Source organism: Sander lucioperca, chromosome 6 (genome assembly GCF_008315115.2).
Source record: "Sander lucioperca isolate FBNREF2018 chromosome 6, SLUC_FBN_1.2, whole genome shotgun sequence".
NCBI classification, from domain to species: domain Eukaryota; kingdom Metazoa; phylum Chordata; class Actinopteri; order Perciformes; family Percidae; genus Sander; species Sander lucioperca.
The window spans coordinates 34,129,429-34,147,590 of record NC_050178.1 but is presented as its reverse complement, the minus strand read 5'-3'; the positions used below and the strand labels follow the sequence as shown (position 1 = coordinate 34,147,590).

The window sequence follows — 18,162 nt, the reverse complement described above, 5'->3', positions numbered from 1 at the left end:
AAGTGTGGTGCTATTTTGAGCCTTGTTAGTGGTACAGAAATAGAGATTTCTTTTTACTTTATCCTCTGCCCTGACGACTAGCGTTATAAGCTAATTAGCGGTTTGCGATGAAACTGGTCACATTCGATTAGCATGAAAACATATCCCAGAGAACGGTCGACTCGGTACACATATGTAATTAACCCCTAGGTTCATTTTGCGCCGGATTTGTCCTTTAAGATCAGCTGGCAAGAACATTGACCTGTGCTAACCTCTGTCAAATGAGTGTCAATACTCCGCCTCAAAGGTCTGATAGCAAACACTTTAACAGTGTTATATGGTAACACTGATTTAATGGAGTCTTTGAAGTTCAAAAAAGCCATTCTAGATAGCTTGGCCTTCTTCTGTCCCCACTAAAGAGTCATACCTCAACAGTCTCTGGTCAGGCTGGCTGGCAACTGTCTGGTATGCAGCGCCTTGCTAGAATTAGCAGCCATGTCTGATGTAGGCTTGCACAATAGTAACCCAAGAAGAGGCCATTAAGAGGGGGGTGTGAAGGCGTCAAAGTGTGGAAAAGGATGTGTGGAGTGTGTGTGTGTGTGTGTGTGTGTGTGTGTGTGTGTGTGTGTGTGTGTGTGTGTGTGTGTGTCTGTAAGGGGGGTGTCAGAGAGGGATTAAATAAAAATACAGATTTGAGAAGTGGAATAAGTAAATATGCCCGTAAGCCTTTTATCACACAAAGGCCATGCTGACGTAAAGAAGTTCCATTGTGCCCTAACACGTTTCAATGTTTTGGCAGGAAAGAAGTTCGAGAGCTAGGAATGACTTTGGTCATCAATGCCAGGAAGAAGCCTCCTTTGCTTCACCTCTACAAAGCTCTGCTGATGGCCCAGGTTAAAACAACAAACCTGCATGCACAAGTCCGAATCAACAATGCCTGCACTCACCCAAAAACACTCACACACGTCATCAGATGCTGACAGATGTCAAATTGTCACGTTCCTTGATTCACAGATAAGTCATTGTGTGTCTGAATATATACGAAACACAAACACTGAGTAACACAATTTGTGCACGTTTGTGTATTTGTTAGCAGTAAAGAAATGCACCAGGGGGCGCAATCTCCATTTTTATCAGACACACTGTAACACACTGTAGGCCTGTTGTACTTAACCTTTCTAGTCAATTGAGAGGTTACTGATATAGTACACTTGTTGTTTTGCGTTGACAATCATTTATCTCAAATATAAATGATCAGAGCAACTAGTGCAACGTATGTTGAATTTAAACAAATAACAGTCTGACCTATTTTTTTGTAGTTAACTTACTGACTATGTGCTACAGGAGCAAGCTCTCCATGCTGTCCACAGTATCGTGATGCTGGTGGATAAAGACACTTGTCCTCGACCTGAAAAACAACCTGGGTTACAGGTCAGAAATGAAAAACACTTCCATGTACTCCTTTGTTCTCTTGATTCAACGAGAGATGAGTGGTACTTTTAATTCATGCCTAACCTTGCCTTTGTGTTTGTCTATAAGATGGACATAGTGACTTCTATGAAAGCCCTCAACAAGACAGTTGAATCTTCCCAGCTGACCCCTAACCTGGGAGGGACCTTTACGTACAGTCATACCGACTGGCTGCAGTTCCATCAGGTACTGAACATTCCTATACATCCCACACTCACTTTTCTAAACAGTGGAGTTTCCCATATTCAGAGGAGACTGCTGTTCAACCACAGTTCACCAACTGGAGATGACTCGTTATACACACACACCCACACCAAACATTCATCATCTCTTGTTGTTGTTCTTGCAACATTTAGCTTTGGTTTTTAAATGGAGGGAGGATGAGGTCACACGGCGAAAGTCCTATACAAATGATTAATTTGATTATTCATTATAGTGTAAATTACTGACACAGTATAAGATACACTATATATATTACACTGGTCATGTAACACTGATCAGTACAACCCTCACTGGCTCCACTACCAAAAGCTGGTTGTGTGTGTAATATTAGTATTACTGTATGTACTGTATGATACTGTAGCTCATATAAACTATACAGTATTTCAGCATAATTTAATGGGAATAGGCATATGATGACTGGAAATAAAATGTGGATGTATTTTTAGGATGCATTCAAAAATCCAAAACCCAACCCACCCTTTCTGTCTAAATTTCCCTTGTTTGTTTGCACATTACATTACATCAGGCTAAAGGGTCATAACTTGATTAACTGGATAGGAAAGCAGACAATACATAACATACATAACATTTTTCTGCTAGAAAAAAAAGTTTTTCCTGCCCTCCCTCATTTTTGCATTTGTTTGTGATTTTCTGGATAATTATTCATCTTCTGGCCCCTACCGACGGATTTCTTTAAAAATTGTTTGGCTTTGGATCTTCTACAGATTGTAAACACATCTCTTTTCTCAGGTATCTTTCTACATGCCCTGAAAACTGCAGTCATCAAGCCAATCTTAAAAAAGAACAATCTAGACACGTCACTAATGGACAACTATAGGCCGATATCAAACCTTCCATTTTTAAGCCAAATTATTGAAAAAGCGTTTTTTCAACAACTCAACCTTTTTCTATCCCTAAACAATATTTTTGATGCCTTCCAATCGGATTTCGACCTCACCACAGCACAGAGACAGCTCTTGTCAAAGTTTTTAATGACATCCACTTGAACACAGATGGTGGTAAAACAGTCCTAGTATTACTCGATCTCAGTGCTGCATTCGATACGGTTGACCACAACATACTTTTGGATCGATTAGAAAACTGGGTTGGCCTCTCTGGCTCGGTACTAAAGTGGTTCCAATCCTATTTAAAGAATAGGAATTACTTTGTGTCCATAGGTAATTATGTTTCTGAGCACAAAGACATGTGGAATTCCCCAAGGCTCTGTCCTGGGGCCTGTTTTGTTTAATATCTATATGCTTCCACTGGCCCAGATAATGAAAAATAATAACATAAGTTACCATAGTTATGCTGATGACACACAAATCTACATAACGATGTCGCCTGGAGACTACAGTCCAATACAAAAACTGGCTAGGTGCATTGAATAAACTAATGATTGGATGTACCACAACTTTCTTAAATTGAATGAAGGAAAGACTGAGGTGATCATTTTTGGAGCAAAAGAAGAACGATTAAGAACCAGTGCCCAGCTTCAAACAATAATGTTAAAAACAACAGACAAAGCCAGAAATCTTGGTGTAGTCATGAACTCTGACCTGAATTTTAGCAGCCACGTTAAGACAATAACAAAGTCTGCCTTTTACAACCTTAAAAATATATCAAGGGTAAAAGGACTTATGTGTCAACAGGATTTGGAAAAGTTTGTCCACGCCTTTATTTTCAGTAGACTAGACTACTGTAACGGTGTCCTTACAGGTCTCCCTAAAAAATCAGTCAGACTGCTGATTCAGAAAGCAGCAGCTCAAGTCCTCACAAACACAAGGAAAGCGGATCACATCACTCCAATTCTGAAGTCTCTACACTGGCTTCCTATACCCCAAAGAATAGATTTCAAAATTCTTCTGCTGGTTTACAAGTCGCTAAATGGTTTAGGGCCAAATTACCTTACGGATTTACTTGTTAACTATGAACCGCAGAGGCCTCTAAGATCATCAGGGACAGGTTTGCTTGCCATCCCCAGAATCAGAACAAAAAAGGGGAAGCTGCGTTCAGTTTCTATGCACCACGTATCTGGAACAAACTTCCGGTAAACTGTAGATCGGCACCTACGCTCAGCTCTTTTAAATCAAGGCTGAAGACCTTTCTTTTCGATACTGCCTTTGTTTAATTCTTTGCACTGCACTGTATTGGGAATTTCATTCTTCTATTCCTGTATTTAATCTGTTTTTGATTAACTGTTTTAATTTTGTATGAATTGCTTTTAATTTTGTATTATATTTGTATAACTATTTTTTTTATTTTTTATTAACTTGTATTAATTTCTAACTGTGTTTTAATGTTTTATGTACATGTTTTAAGCACATTGAATTGCACCGCTGCTGAAATGTGCTATACAAATAAATTTGCCTTGCCTTGCCTTGCCTAAACATAAAACAAACTGAGAAAGAAAAAAATATTATTCGATTTAACGGGTCACCATTAGTAGACATAATGCAAAGTAAGGGGCCACAATCGAAAAAGGTTGTGAAGCAGAAGCACTGATGGTCCAAGACACATTGTTCAGTATGTCTGAGGTCCCTGCCATAGCTAGCAGCACACTGACGGCAGTCTCCTGTGTTTGTAGCTAATAAGCACACCTCAGGATGGTACTGCCTGTGGTGATCTCTGTAGGCAGCAGATGGCAGAGATGTAGTGTCTCTTCACCTCAAGCCTCTTGTGTTCATTACGATGTATTAGTTTTTCACTTCCAGTCTTAAATTGAATTTATTTCAGAGACTGGTTTCTTTCATGACTGACCTGCGAGGGGCAGACAGCTTGTTGCAGAAGGCCATCAAGAAAGTGGATGGCAGCAAGAAGATAGACTCTGCCCAGGTAGAATATACATTTTCATAGTGTGACGTAATGTAATCAGTGCACCACACATTTTGGAGCAGGTCAGATGTGTTGACTTTGCTTTTGCTTTGGCTGCTACAGGAAGTGCAGCAATGCATTCAGGAACAGAGGGCCTCAATGAAAGAGGTGCTGGAGGACATTCGACTGGTAACTCTGCAAAGAGAAGGAGGAGCCATACTGGCCAGAATGAGGAGGGAGGAGTTCAGATTTCCACAGTCTGAGGACTACAGGTATCAGATAATGAATCTACTTACAGTATGTTCTCCTTCAATCAGTACACTGAAAGACATACATCACAGCAACATCTCTCAGTGTTTTAACCACATTTCACCTCTACCTCGACCAGTTACAACACTGAAACAAATCAATAATATATAATAATATAACACTGCCGTGGCACACTGTGCAGTATGATTAGTATTATTACTTTATGGTTCTGTTAAAAAAAAAATTGTAATATTGAGTGAATTATCTATCTTTTCATGCCTAAATATTTGTTAAACATTTACAGATGATTATAATATGTACACATTATTTACACTTGACTTGTTTGCAATCAGCAGCATGGCACCACAATGTATCAATAACAGCAAGTTGGCATGTGTGTAGTTATCATGCACTCCATTTTACAGCCTTAATTAACTTATTTCTTAAATAACATATTTAAGTATTTGCAAAAACTCAAACAATATATGATAGAACAAGTAAGGGATAATGTAGAGCGAGGCGGTCGTTATAGCGAATACAACCCCGACAGGGTGATCAGGACCCCTTAAACACAATGTTGCAATGTAACTAATTGGTTGTTGTCCCTATGGCTGAAGTTACTGCATAGCGATCATACAGTGTATGATTTAGCTATAGGCACTCACCAGATCTTTCGGCCGTTGCCTGTATTGGAGGACAGGAATTGCTCCACGTTTTCCCACTTTTTGCCACAGCTGATAAATTAACCGGACTTCTTTCAGCGGATTGATGGTTGTCCTCCAGAGTGATCAGAACTGCACCCATGACATGCTCTGCTTTGCATGCAGCGGTCTGTTATAGACTACAGTACTTAGCAACGGTCTTTTATAAAGAATTAGCAGACTGCCGTCGGATTTAACCAAGCCGTCCAATAATATAATAATAATGTCTGTGTAGAGGCTAAGCCCAAGCTTTAAGCCCCTGAGGTGCTGTTCCATGGGTAGAGTAATTGACACACGTTTTACCTTTTTGATCAATGAAAGTCAAAGTCATATTTGCAGTTAAAACCTTTGGTTCCATTTATTTCCATGAGATCTTAGTTGGGTTACCATACAAATCACTGCTTGTTTGTATGACTGTGTAGTGTTGTGGTGTTTGTGTGCATGTGGTTAAAACTGTATGTGCTTTCAGGTTGCACCCGAGGAACCAAATATTGGTTCCTATATATACCAAGGGTACTAATTGGCTCTTACAGTGTGTAAGCCTGTAATTTTCGGAGGTGATCCTAACTTAACAATGGTGCATTTACCCCCTCTTGAAAAATACTACTGCCGATACTTTACAATGCAATCCAAGTGTGATTTTTCACATAATTTTTAATTTTTTTGTTTCACCGTCCTTGCAGAGATGCTCTGGAGTCAGTGACAAGTCTGTATAACCAGGTGGAGGAGAAGCTCCACACTCTGGTTATGAGATCAAATGAGTCACTGCAGCACCTCGGATTCCTCTTCAGGCTCAGAGAGATGGAGGCCAAAATTAGCACGGTAATAGCAGTTCTTTCAGTCACTTCACAACATTAAAATCTACAACATTAAAATCTACAATACAAGTTGAAACAGCTGAAATTCATTAACGTGGTGTTGTACAAAGGGAGATGAAAGTTGCTCTCCTTTTGTACATTTCCATTATTGTGACTGTTTCTCAAAAATAAAATATGTAATGCCACGCTCACAGTTTTGCCAAGCTATAAACCAACGTTACGTCTTGCAGGCCGGGCTGTGGTTCAGTGCAGAGGGGGAACAGAGACTGAAGGACTCTTACACTACAGACAATACCCTGGTGTGCACTGAAAAGGCCTTGCAGCACTTTGATGTGTTCCTCACTCAGTCTAAGGTACTATGGCAAAATAACAAAAGGAGTTTAAAACTTAAGAAAAGTTGCCCTTATTTGGCTGTCTGTGTTTCTCTTTACATACAAACGGTTTTCTTTCATTTTCCCTAAAGTTGAAAATATTTAAATTACTGCACTGTTAATAGTAAACAGTAGATCAGAGTCTCGCATAGAGGAGGGGGAAGGAAATACAAGTTCCACTTGACATCTTATCATTCGTTACAGGAGAAACAACAGTACGCCTTGATCCTGGTGGCGGAGGCAGAAGAAGCTGTTGGCACGAGCGATTCCAGTCCTGCAACTGATGTTTTTCAGACTCTGGTCAGCACTTTCAAATCCAATGTGGATGATTTTATGTTGCGTGCAGAACAGAGGCACAAAGAACTGGATACACTGGTGCATGTGCACCGCTTCTGTGAACAGGTTTGGGTTTTGTCCATACTTTTTCACCCAACTGACATTTCTGACTGATTTGTGTTAACCTTTAAATCTAAAATGGTGACTTCACTTATCTCTCTCTCTCTCTCTCTCTCTAGGCTTCTGCCCTGGCCAAAGAATGCATTCATTCTTTGGAGCAGGTAGAGCAGGGGTGTTATTCAGCTCAGGCCCTGAGCACACTTCAGATGTATGAAGAGAGATTAGGTGGCGAATTCTCCACCCTGCAATTCCAGGCTCTAAAAGCTAAGGCATGTGCCGTGGGATCAGGGGCCTTGGGGGTGATGAGAGTGTGGAATGTAGCCTGGGTCCAGTGCCAAGAAGTTAGGCAGCGTCTTCAGGAGAAAAAGGAGAAAGGCGTAGATAAGAACCAGATCCAGCCGACCACAGCTGCAAACCCTCAGGGAGATGATGGTGGAATAGAGAAGGAGGAGAAAAAGAATGAGGAGGGGGAGAATGAATGCTTCCTGACCCAGCAGCCAACTTCTCAGAAAGAGTTGGTCAGTATATCAGAAAGTGAAGGAGAATGCACCACTGCTGCATGCTTCAACCACCATTTAAAACCTGACTTGAAAGCGAGCGAGAAAGGAGGATCTCAAGAAAAGAAATTACCTGAAGCAGCAGTTACAAACGAGAAAATGACTCCATTTTTTCCACAAAACATTGACTGTCATCCAGAAACCAAAGGGAGGCCAAGAGAGCACCACAGTGAAGCAGATTTGAGGAGCTCAGACTCAGTTGAAGGGGGCGATGACTTTCCATCACACCAACTTTTGGGCCGGTCCCTGAGCGAGGGCTCATGTGTGACCTCTCATTTGACAAGCATTTCTGGCTTTTCACCTTTGAATGTAAGACACAAACACTGTCAGAGCGAAACTCAGCCACTGGAACAAAATCTGCAGCCCGTCCAAAATCTGTCCATTTTCCATAATGAGAGTTTACAGTCAGGAAACCTGAGCTGTGAGTCAAAAAGAGACAGTAATGAAGAGGAGGGTGGAGGATGCACACTCTCCACCCACAGCCTTAAAGATTTAAGGACCCCAGAGACATTACTCACGGCAACAGAAAACAATGACAGCAATGTTTTGTAAGTAACAACCCTCTCCCTCAGGTGTAATCTAAAGCTCAGTGAGATGCTGTCCAGGACATTGCAAAATACATTGTATATATATTCATGAATGGCACAGTTGTTCTCCAGTTAAACAACACTATCATACCCACAAATAAATCATGTAAAAGTGAGTATCATCCTGAGCTCATCTGGGTGTAGTTATGAGCTTTAATAAAATCAATGATTTTTCACATTTTCTATTTCCTATATGTGGAACAGGAAACTGCGGAGGATCATGGAGGAGCTGCTGTCCACAGAGAGGGAGTACGTGAAGGCTCTGGGTTACGTTCGAGAGCACTACTTCCCCGAGCTGGAGAGGCCTGACGTCCCTCAGGACCTTAGGGGCCAGAGGGGGAGCATCTTCGGCAACTTAGAAAAACTCCACGACTTCCACCGACACCATTTCCTTAATGAGTTGGAGAGCTGCGTGAACGAACCCTTCAGAGTGGGACGCTGCTTCCTCCGACATGTAGGTGTATTGAGAGCGCACAGAAGTATTGAATATGAATTACAGTCTGCAAGTGGGGTGCACCTAAGTAATTGCTGTTTCCATGACGCTTCCAGGTTTTGGCAGATGGGGGTCTGTGTTATGTCAAGTAATGGTTTCCTGTTTTGAACCAAAACCCTGACAATTAATCGATTGCTAACAGAGGCCCTTCCAGATGTATTTTTAACTGATGTTATGTCTTTAATGCTTCTAAGGAATTAACTGCTTAAGTGATATCATTGAACCCATTTATTGGAAATAAGGAGTATGTAGCTCATACAGCTGTATACTGCTATGGTAGTCTGCATTTTATGTGGCACCTGCATTTCTTTTGTTGGTGATTATGCTGATGACTAATGGTCTTTATTTATTCCTTTTATTTTAGAGAGAGAGCTTTGCTTTGTATGCCCTTTACAGCAAGAACAAACCGCAGTCTGACAATCTTCTCATCAATCATGGACAGGCTTTCTTCAAGGTGAGAACCACTGCCAGCATCCCTTTGCTCTTCATTCTCTCATTCTCTCTTCTCAAAACCACATCATGACTTTTCTTAAACAAGAGGGCAGAGAATGGTTTGTTGTAACAAGATCAGAGTCTATGCTAGCAGCTCTGTGAGGCTGTACTTTGACAGAGCAGTGCTTTGAGCCTAATGCTAACATCAGCATGCTAACATGCTTACAGGACAGACACCCTAGAGCCAAGCTGCTAGCATTGCTAATAAAAAGAAATTACCAAATAAAAATGTGCTGTACAGTACATCTCTATACACTATTTTAGATCTGTTGGATGCCTTCTAATCTACTTAATATTAGCGTGTTCTCCAACTCAACGTTAGCATGATCCTGATAGCTTTAGCCATACACTGCTGCAGGTTCACTAAGCACTCTGTCTCTCCTCATACACCAGCAAAAGCAGCTGAAGCTGGGGGATAAGATGGACCTGTGGTCGTACCTGCTGAAGCCCGTGCAGCGGATCAGTAAGTACAGCCTGCTGCTACAGGACATGATGATGGAGTGCGGTCCGGGACAAACCAGAGAGATGGCTGAGGTCAAGGCTGCCCTGGAGGTCATCCACTTCCAGCTTCGCCACGGCAACAACCTGCTGGCCATGGACGCCATCAACCACTGTGATGTAAGATTTTTGTAAACCGAAATATAAAGCAAGATTTCATGTCTTATATATAGTACATACATATACAGGTATGCTGCACAGATATAGTATGTACTTTACTGTAATAAGAATGACTTATCACACTCTCATCCAGCATTAAGCAACATCATTGGAATCTCGCCTGCGATGGGGATAGCAGAGTAGGGAAACAGGCACTTTGTCATCCTTGAATAAAGGATGATGTGTAGTGAGGGAGAGGAGACATGTTCTGGGAAGAAAAGAAAGAATCATAGTTTTATAATCCTTTCCATGGAATGCAAAGGGGAGTTGTTTGAGTGGGATGATAGCCTGGAGCTCCATTATCTGGAGAGCAGAGATAGAGGGAATAAAGTTGAATTCCTAGGAATTCTTTCAGGTAGTTTATGAAAGTTAGGCCTCTGTTTCATTGTCAGAAATAATAAAAAAGTTCATATTATTTTGTATTGGTGTTCACTTTAATCGCATGATTCAATTATTTCAAATATGCCATTATGTTTAACGTTACCAAGTCTGTATGTTTGTTTGACTGTGTCTTTCGAAGCTTACTTATTATTTTAGGGAGCAAAGGCAGATTGTATTGGACTGGAATTGTACAGTTAAAGTAAGTGATTTCTTCTTTCTGGTGCATTATGCTGACTACGGTACATGACCCCCAGACTCTCCTTTTGTGTTCGGCAGGTTAATCTGAAGGAGCAGGGGCAGCTGATACGTCAGGATGAGTTCTTGGTAACATTCAGGAAGAAAAAATGTTTACGCCACATTTTCCTCTTTCAAGAACTCATTCTCTTTAGCAAAACCAGGAAGACTGACGTAGGAAATGAAACATATATCTACAAACAGTCATTCAAGGTACACACATTGCAACACACAATTCCATGTGAAGTTCAAATGTATCTCATGTGTGAGAAGTACCAATGAATTACGCAATAGCAGCAGTAGAAGGCCTTAGTAATGCTACCACTTCCTCCTTCCAATAAGTCAGTACAAGGTTACCAACAAATATTTCATCTTTTACTGTATACATAGAAAATGCAGCTTGAGAAAATTTCCAAATCACATCGATAGAGGGAAGGACTGGACATGAACATTTTGGCCCCACGCCATACATTAGAATTAATATTTAAAAAATATTTGAATACTATGATACATTATTTATCGAAGAAAATTGTTGCATTACATTAAGGAAATGTAATAATGTCTTTTGTGTCTGTGTTTTGCCAAACTGCTTGTCATATTTTAAACTACCATTTTTTAAACTTTGTTTAAATTTAGACATCAGATGTAGGCATGACCCAAAACAGCGGTGACAGTGGCCTGTGTTTTGAGATCTGGTTCAGGAAGAGAAAAACTCAGGACACATACACACTTCAAGCAGTCAGCCGAGAGGTGAAGGACGCCTGGACCAAGGACCTGGAGCGGATCCTGTGGGAGCAGGCAGTACACAACAGAGGTACCAACAAATGCACACAGACACATAGCTAATCAAACATGGTTGATGCTCTGATTACAGATTGTTTGCAAGCGGTGTCGCCAACATCAACACAGCAAAGGTTATAAGGTTAAAGTACTTTCTTCATGGTAATATATTGTACATACAGTACATTATCAGAATCATATGGTAACGTGTGAGGAAAATGTCATAGAGACTCGTTAATAGAGGCTGGTATGTTCATAATATATCAACATTTGCACTGCCTATGTGTACCTATGTTTTTTGACATTTCAAAGTGACAGCAACATTTCAATTGTCAGTGTGTATTCAACTTGAACATGTTTTAATGCCATTTGTTAAATTTGAAATATTCTTAAACTAATGATTTCACGTTTTTGTAGAGGTCCGTATGCAGGAGAGAGTGTTCATGGGTATTGGAAACAAGCCTTTCATGGACATCCAGCCCAGTGATGCAGCTATCAATGACAGAGCCGTCAACTATGTACTGATGGGAAGAGGTAAGCAAATACTGCCAGTTAAACAGGTTTACTTAGTTATTCATTACTTTAATTGTAGTCAGTGGACATTGTGATAGTTTTCTATCACTCTTTGGCTCTTCTGGCTTTTCCCATCTTAAAACACTTTTCTCTCATAAAACTTATTCTCACCTGGTCTCTGCAGAAAACAGGGTGCTGTCCTCTGTGGGATCATGTGGTTCACAGGACGGGCTCCCTGGGGGTCGGCCCAAATCTATTGGTTCAGGAAGCAGTTCTTCTTCCTCTTCCTCTGGAAGAGGTTCCCTGTCCCCTGTGCGATACCTGTGTGGGCCAAAGCGGAGGGTGGTGGCGGGGGGCCTTGGAGGATACGTATCGCCTCCTGGAGCTCTGGAGGAGGATGACCTGGACCACGAGAGTGGGAGTCACATCTTATTGTGTGAGTTTAGTGTGTACACTTAGGTACATATGTTATTAACTCATATATGACCAGAATGGATTATTAGATGCAAATGGTACACCCAGGAAGCTCCCATTGCCATGACAGTGGTATCATTGATGGCCCCTGAACAGCTAGGCTGAGGCTGCTGGGTATCGTGTTTTGAGCCTGCCAACGAGGTCAGAGACCAGACATCTGGGTCAATTATTTTTTTAAAGGCATCCAAGGACATTTCAGAATGGAGGTTGATTGCTGGCACAGTGCTTGAACCTTGGCTTTCCAGTTCAGAAATTTCTCTTACTCACTAAGTTACACGGGTTGATGTATTGAGTGGATCATTTATCCATTCAGTGATCATATAATCAAGCCTTTTCTTTGTTCCAGTGGACAGCTCTGAGTCATCAGGAGAGAGTGTGAGTGGCTTCAGCAGTTCCAGTCACTCTGCTGTTGGAGGAGAGGTGGAGGATGCCTCCTTGGTCTCTGTCTCTGTGATCACTGTGAAGGAGGCAGCGGTTGCAGCAGTTGCTCTGGCAGGATCCCCAGAAAAAAAAAAACCACCAGTTGCACCCAAGCCCAAAATCAAACCACAATACCAGGCCAAGGATCTGCCCTGTAGCAAGGTGCAGTACAAAGCTCATAATTGATCATCATTGTTCATATAGTTAAAAATATTAAGAACTAGGGATGTTTGGCCCCTGATCCGATTTTTAAAATATTGAATATCTGCCGATACAGAGTCCCGATCCAATACTTGTATGATAATAGAGCAGCACATTGTTTATTTGTTTACAAAAAATAACTAATAACTAACTAACACAGTAACTAAAGGATGTCTTCAGCGTAATACATTTAACTTAACTGCATTTTTGTAAAACTCACATATAAAATCAACTTCTACTTAGAATGGTGTAGAATTTACTGACGTAAGTGATCTGAGTAAGGTAATCAGGGTGACTGCTGATCCCAGATCAGTTAAAAAATGCCCATATTGGCTCCGATCCGATCGGGACATCCCTATTAAGAAGGCAGAATACTAATGCAACCTGAAAGTAAATTACTCACTCAATAAACTATCTCTGCCCTCCTTATACTGTAAAGTCTATTTTTTTTCCTGCATGTGAGGTGAATTTTCTGATGTCAATGATTATTCTGTAAGCACTTTGAATTGCCTTGTTGCTGAAATGTGCTTTACAAATAAAGCTGTCTTGCCTTCTGTTGTTATTAATATTAATTTAATAATGTTTTTATGAATCTCTCAGGTTCAAAACACTAGTGTTGGAAAATCCACTGAGGTTTGACCTGTGTTACAGTACAAGGTGAGTGTAGTGCAATTATACATCACCCATCCTTTCTTTAACTTGTATATAATACGACTAATTTTTTAACAGTTAGTTATTATGTGTTCATTCGTTATAAACTGTTCTGCTGTGGAAACGTAAATTTCATTATTTTTTTTCTACAGATTTGGAGGCAACCCAAGAAAAGCAGAAAGCAGTCTGTTGGTGTCAGCATTGAAGATGAAACTATTTAAACATACATCCTTTTATACCAGCTGTTGCTGTAATCCATTGCCACTCTGTAAATATATGTTCTTTTTTAATCTCACCACTAAAACAATAGGTCAGAAAAATGTCTGTAAATGTATTGTAATTAAACAGAGATAAATCTCGAAATGTGTAAATGTGTAAACTGTGTAAATGTGTAACTTGCACAGTGCACTGTAAATCATAGTTTCGTAGCTCATGCAAAGGATCATAGAGTTGCTGCGGACTTTGAGTCAGTGCTTTCCTGCTATTCATAGCATAATGCTAAACTTTACAATAGTCAAAAAATGTAGCTAAATAATCCTGGTGAAATTAAATGCGCAGATTTCTATAAGCATGCACAATCCTGAACCCTGAGGAGTTTGATAAAATCTTGTGAATCTGTGAAGAATTGTGTCACAAGGCAGTAAACACCATAATGCCATTTTTTATGTGCCAAATGTATTTCCTTTTGTACAGATTTATCAAACTTAATACTAACATACAGTATGTGTCTTACTTATTTCCTAGAAAATAAAACACATTCACTCTGTCCTTTCTTTTGATTAACCGTTTTGTATAAACAAATATGTTACTGGAGATTTGTGTATGTAACACTTTATATGGGTTTCTATTTGAAATACAAAACTATGCAGTGATGCTGAATATGTTGGCTTTTATCTGTTTTTATTTGCGCCACAACTATTTTTTTGCAATAAATTCAACCAGCATGCTTACAGTCAGATGGAAATGTCTAAACTCAATTATTGTTGGCTAATATGTTACTTGTTTTTTACTTGCATTTGCCAAATAGTTTTATTACGAGCCCATTTGTCAGATGACAACTATCATTGATGTAATAGATGCTGTAATATGTAATACAGGTGTATTTCTCTGGATTAAATGAAAAGAAATAAGCTATCATAACATCACATCATCCAAGTTTTTCACGTATATAACTGAAAAAAAAAACTGTCCATATAAAATGTAGAGAATCACTTGATTTTGCTACAATACTTACTTTTTTTGCAGAGAAGAAAATGAAACAGTGGACATGCCAAGTCATATTTTACTGTATCACAGACATTTAGCGTAACTACTGTACTAACAATAGTGTTTAAATGACATTTTATGCTGAATTGCTCTTAACAGACACCTCCCTCTACGTCAATGTTTTTTTTTCAATGCTTTTTGCAATCTGGAAAAAAATCACACTTTCCTTAAACCATTTTTATGGAACGTTCTTTGGAAGTACATATGAATGGCTTCATCCTACTACTTTTATTGACAAAGTTACAATTTCAAAGTCATTATTGACTTTAGCATTTTTGGTGCATAATTGGTTGTCAAGTGCGGACTAATAAGCGCCAGTGTAGTATATGTTTTTAATTAATTTTGGGACGTCTAATGTCTGTGGCACTGATAAATAAGCTACAAGACAATAAGCCTAATTTATGTTTTTTTGTCTTTTAATTGGATATGTGAACAATACGAAAATACAGAATATCGCCAGCCTGACCTTTTCACTATGTTGGATAACTTTTCTAAATCTCAGTTAAACTATAACATAATGGTAGGCCACTGGTTCAACCTGCAACTTCAACTGCACCCAACAATACTGCATAGTGGCCTTGTGACGTGCCTATGGTTCCCACCATACCCGGGCTTCCTGTTCCCCATGTGTTGTTTTATCTCGTCTGATCATTAGACAACATTACACTGCACACTACACTTTTGCAATATTCTTCTGGCTCAACTGCTCCACACAAGAAAGTTCAGAGTGTACTTATTCTTTGGTAACCACGAAATAGGCCTCGCACAAAAGTCACCGTTCTGACATACCGCCTGTAATGAATCACCGGAATGCAAAAAGCATTTTGAAAAAATCACACTTTCCTTAAACCATTTTTATAGAACGTTGTCTGGAAGTACAAGTTTCAAAGCTTTGTTTTTACACACATACACACATTTATTAATAAATCTGGAAGTGAGCCTAGGAGATAGATGCAACAGTCCCTCTGAAGTAGCCAAGCCTGCCTTGGCAAGGGCACTAAGTCACTTCCACTCTGGGTTTGGAGAGAGCTCTGGCTTTGGTTTCACCCCTGTTAATCGCTGAATTCACTTTCCTGATATGTAATGCCCAACTCTGGAGCCAAGACTCGTGTTTGTCGTTATTGCTAGTCTGCCCACCCAGATAGCAAACAGCCATTGAAACTATGTTAAATCAACATTCCGTTGTCAACATTAAGTCATTCAATCAACATCGAACTCTGATGTTGATTCTACATCATTTTGCACCCTGTTTTAATATTGAAACGTTGAAATCCTGTCCATAGATCAACGGAATTTCAATGGTATTTCAATTATCAGGAATATTGAAACAATGTTGAAATTTCAACTGAACTAAGGATCAACGTGATTTCAATGGAATTTCAATCGTTATTAAGCCATAGAAAAGTATTGTTAGGCATACGAAAATGTAATGCCCTAAATTAAATAGCCTATAATGAATATCCTGCTTTATCTACAGCCAGGATGTTAAAAAGTGATGGAACATTTGAAAGCTTGTATGCCTATAGCCTAGCCTAAAACACTGACCACACCACACTATTTAAGGTAAAAAAAAAAATCATTTCATTAGCCTCTTATTTCATTATTTGTCCTCTTCAGCATATTTACAGTTCATGGTCCTCTGACGTCTGACTGGTTTGTCGTCCAGTCCCTCCTGCCCGGTCTGGCGCATAATGCAGCCACTTTTGCACAGCCTGGGCAAAAGTAAATTGGGTGATGGCGGCTGTCCCCATCTGCTGCGTAAGAGCATCTAAAACAGAAAATACAAGCACAATGCAAAAAATGAGCCTTTAAATTAAACAGAACACCCACATATGCACACTTGGAAACAAATTCAGTAGCCTAGGCCTAGGATTTTTCAGATCGGATAAGGCAATTTGTCCAGTGTTGTAGGCTAGCCTATCATGTTTTTCCTACATTCAAAGCACTTATCAAAATTGCCAAAGAATATGTGCATGGGTTTATTCGAATTAAAGGGAAGCAAAAAGGATCAGCTTGCAGTGACACCTGTCATAAGGAAAACATCATTAGAGCAAATACAGTCACTCACATCCTTGCCAAACATCAGTTCAAAATAGATTTTTATGCTAAGACTAGCGCTAGCTAATGACCTAATTCTAAAAGTTGTCCTCAGCAAAATCCAAAAGCTATAATGCAACTACAAATGGAAATTCAGTCATATCCAATCATTTCCTTGCCAAAACATAATTTCCAACTTCATCTGTATCATATTCTAAGACTAGTTACTGCTAGCTAACGTTAGCTAACATTAGCTATTTTTAAAAGTTGTCTTCTGCAGAATCCAAAAGCATGATGGACAAAACCATCATGTTAACTAGTAACAGTATTCGATTTGGTACAATTCATTCATATCGAACATTACATAAGTAAGCTTATCTGATCGTATGGGTCCCAAGGGTCCAGAAATGAGATGTTGCAGTACAGTACGTTGGTCTACCACCCGATGATTTCCTGGTCAACCAAAAATCGATGGCTTTTCAATCATATTTCCCGGTCAACTAGCTATATATCAATGCATTTTCAATCATATTTCCCGGTCAACTATATGTCGATGGCTTTTCAACAACAGGTCGTTTCCCGGTCAACTCTAGCTAAATCAATGACTTTTCAACACATTGGCTATATTGCCCGGTAAACCAAATATCAATGCTTAATCAATCATAAAGATAAAATCAATTTGTTCCAATATTGTTGCCATCAACATTAATAACGTCAGGTTTCATCGATATGGTAATGGTGATTCAACATTTATTTTGCATTGAAATTTCAATATATCAACCATAATGATGATTCAGATGGAAAATCAGTATTTAGTCAATGTTGGCTTGCTGTCTGGGCAGAGTTCTCAAACCATATGAATGGCTTCATTCTATTACTTTTATTGACAAAGTTACAATTTCGAAGTCATTATTGACTTTACTTTAGCATTTTTGGTGCATAATTGGTACTTGTTGTCAAGTGCGGACTAATAAGTGCCAGTGCAGTATATGTTTTTAATTAATTTTGGGACGTCTAATGTCTGTGGCACTGATAAATAAGCTACAAACAATAAGCCTAATTTATGTTTTTTTGTTTTAATGGGATATGTGAACAATACGAAAATACAAAATATCACCAGCTTGACCTTTTCACTATGTTGGATAACCTTTCTAAATCTCAGTGAAACTATAACATAATGGGCCACTGGTTCAACCTGCAACTTCAACTGCACCCAACAATACTGCATAGTAGCTTTGTGACCTGCCTATGGTTCCCACCATACCCGGGCTTCCTGTTCCCCATGTGTTGTTTTATCTCGTCTGATCATTAGACAACATACACTGCACTCTACACTTTGCAATATTCTTCTGGCTCGACTGCTTCACACAAAAAAAGTTCAGAGAGTGTACTTATTCCA

The 18,162-nt window shown here is 39.6% G+C and overlaps 1 protein-coding gene across 1 annotated transcript in view; it reads left to right on the top strand.

The window, feature by feature from the left end:
• Positions 1–14,437, top strand: part of LOC116033999 (pleckstrin homology domain-containing family G member 4B-like) — a 30,927-nt gene extending 16,490 nt beyond the window's left edge. The window contains exons 6-24 of the mRNA XM_031276562.2: positions 779–872; positions 1,324–1,410; positions 1,519–1,635; positions 4,408–4,506; positions 4,609–4,757; positions 6,119–6,257; positions 6,484–6,606; positions 6,829–7,026; positions 7,140–8,125; positions 8,369–8,618; positions 9,022–9,111; positions 9,543–9,767; positions 10,464–10,634; positions 11,058–11,235; positions 11,619–11,735; positions 11,899–12,150; positions 12,535–12,770; positions 13,410–13,466; positions 13,613–14,437. Of these exons, the coding sequence (XP_031132422.2) occupies positions 779–872; positions 1,324–1,410; positions 1,519–1,635; positions 4,408–4,506; positions 4,609–4,757; positions 6,119–6,257; positions 6,484–6,606; positions 6,829–7,026; positions 7,140–8,125; positions 8,369–8,618; positions 9,022–9,111; positions 9,543–9,767; positions 10,464–10,634; positions 11,058–11,235; positions 11,619–11,735; positions 11,899–12,150; positions 12,535–12,770; positions 13,410–13,448 (3,550 nt within the window). The 3' untranslated portion in view covers positions 13,449–13,466; positions 13,613–14,437. The remainder of the gene's footprint in view (positions 1–778; positions 873–1,323; positions 1,411–1,518; positions 1,636–4,407; positions 4,507–4,608; positions 4,758–6,118; positions 6,258–6,483; positions 6,607–6,828; positions 7,027–7,139; positions 8,126–8,368; positions 8,619–9,021; positions 9,112–9,542; positions 9,768–10,463; positions 10,635–11,057; positions 11,236–11,618; positions 11,736–11,898; positions 12,151–12,534; positions 12,771–13,409; positions 13,467–13,612) is intronic.
• Positions 14,438–18,162: the final 3,725 nt, after the last annotated feature.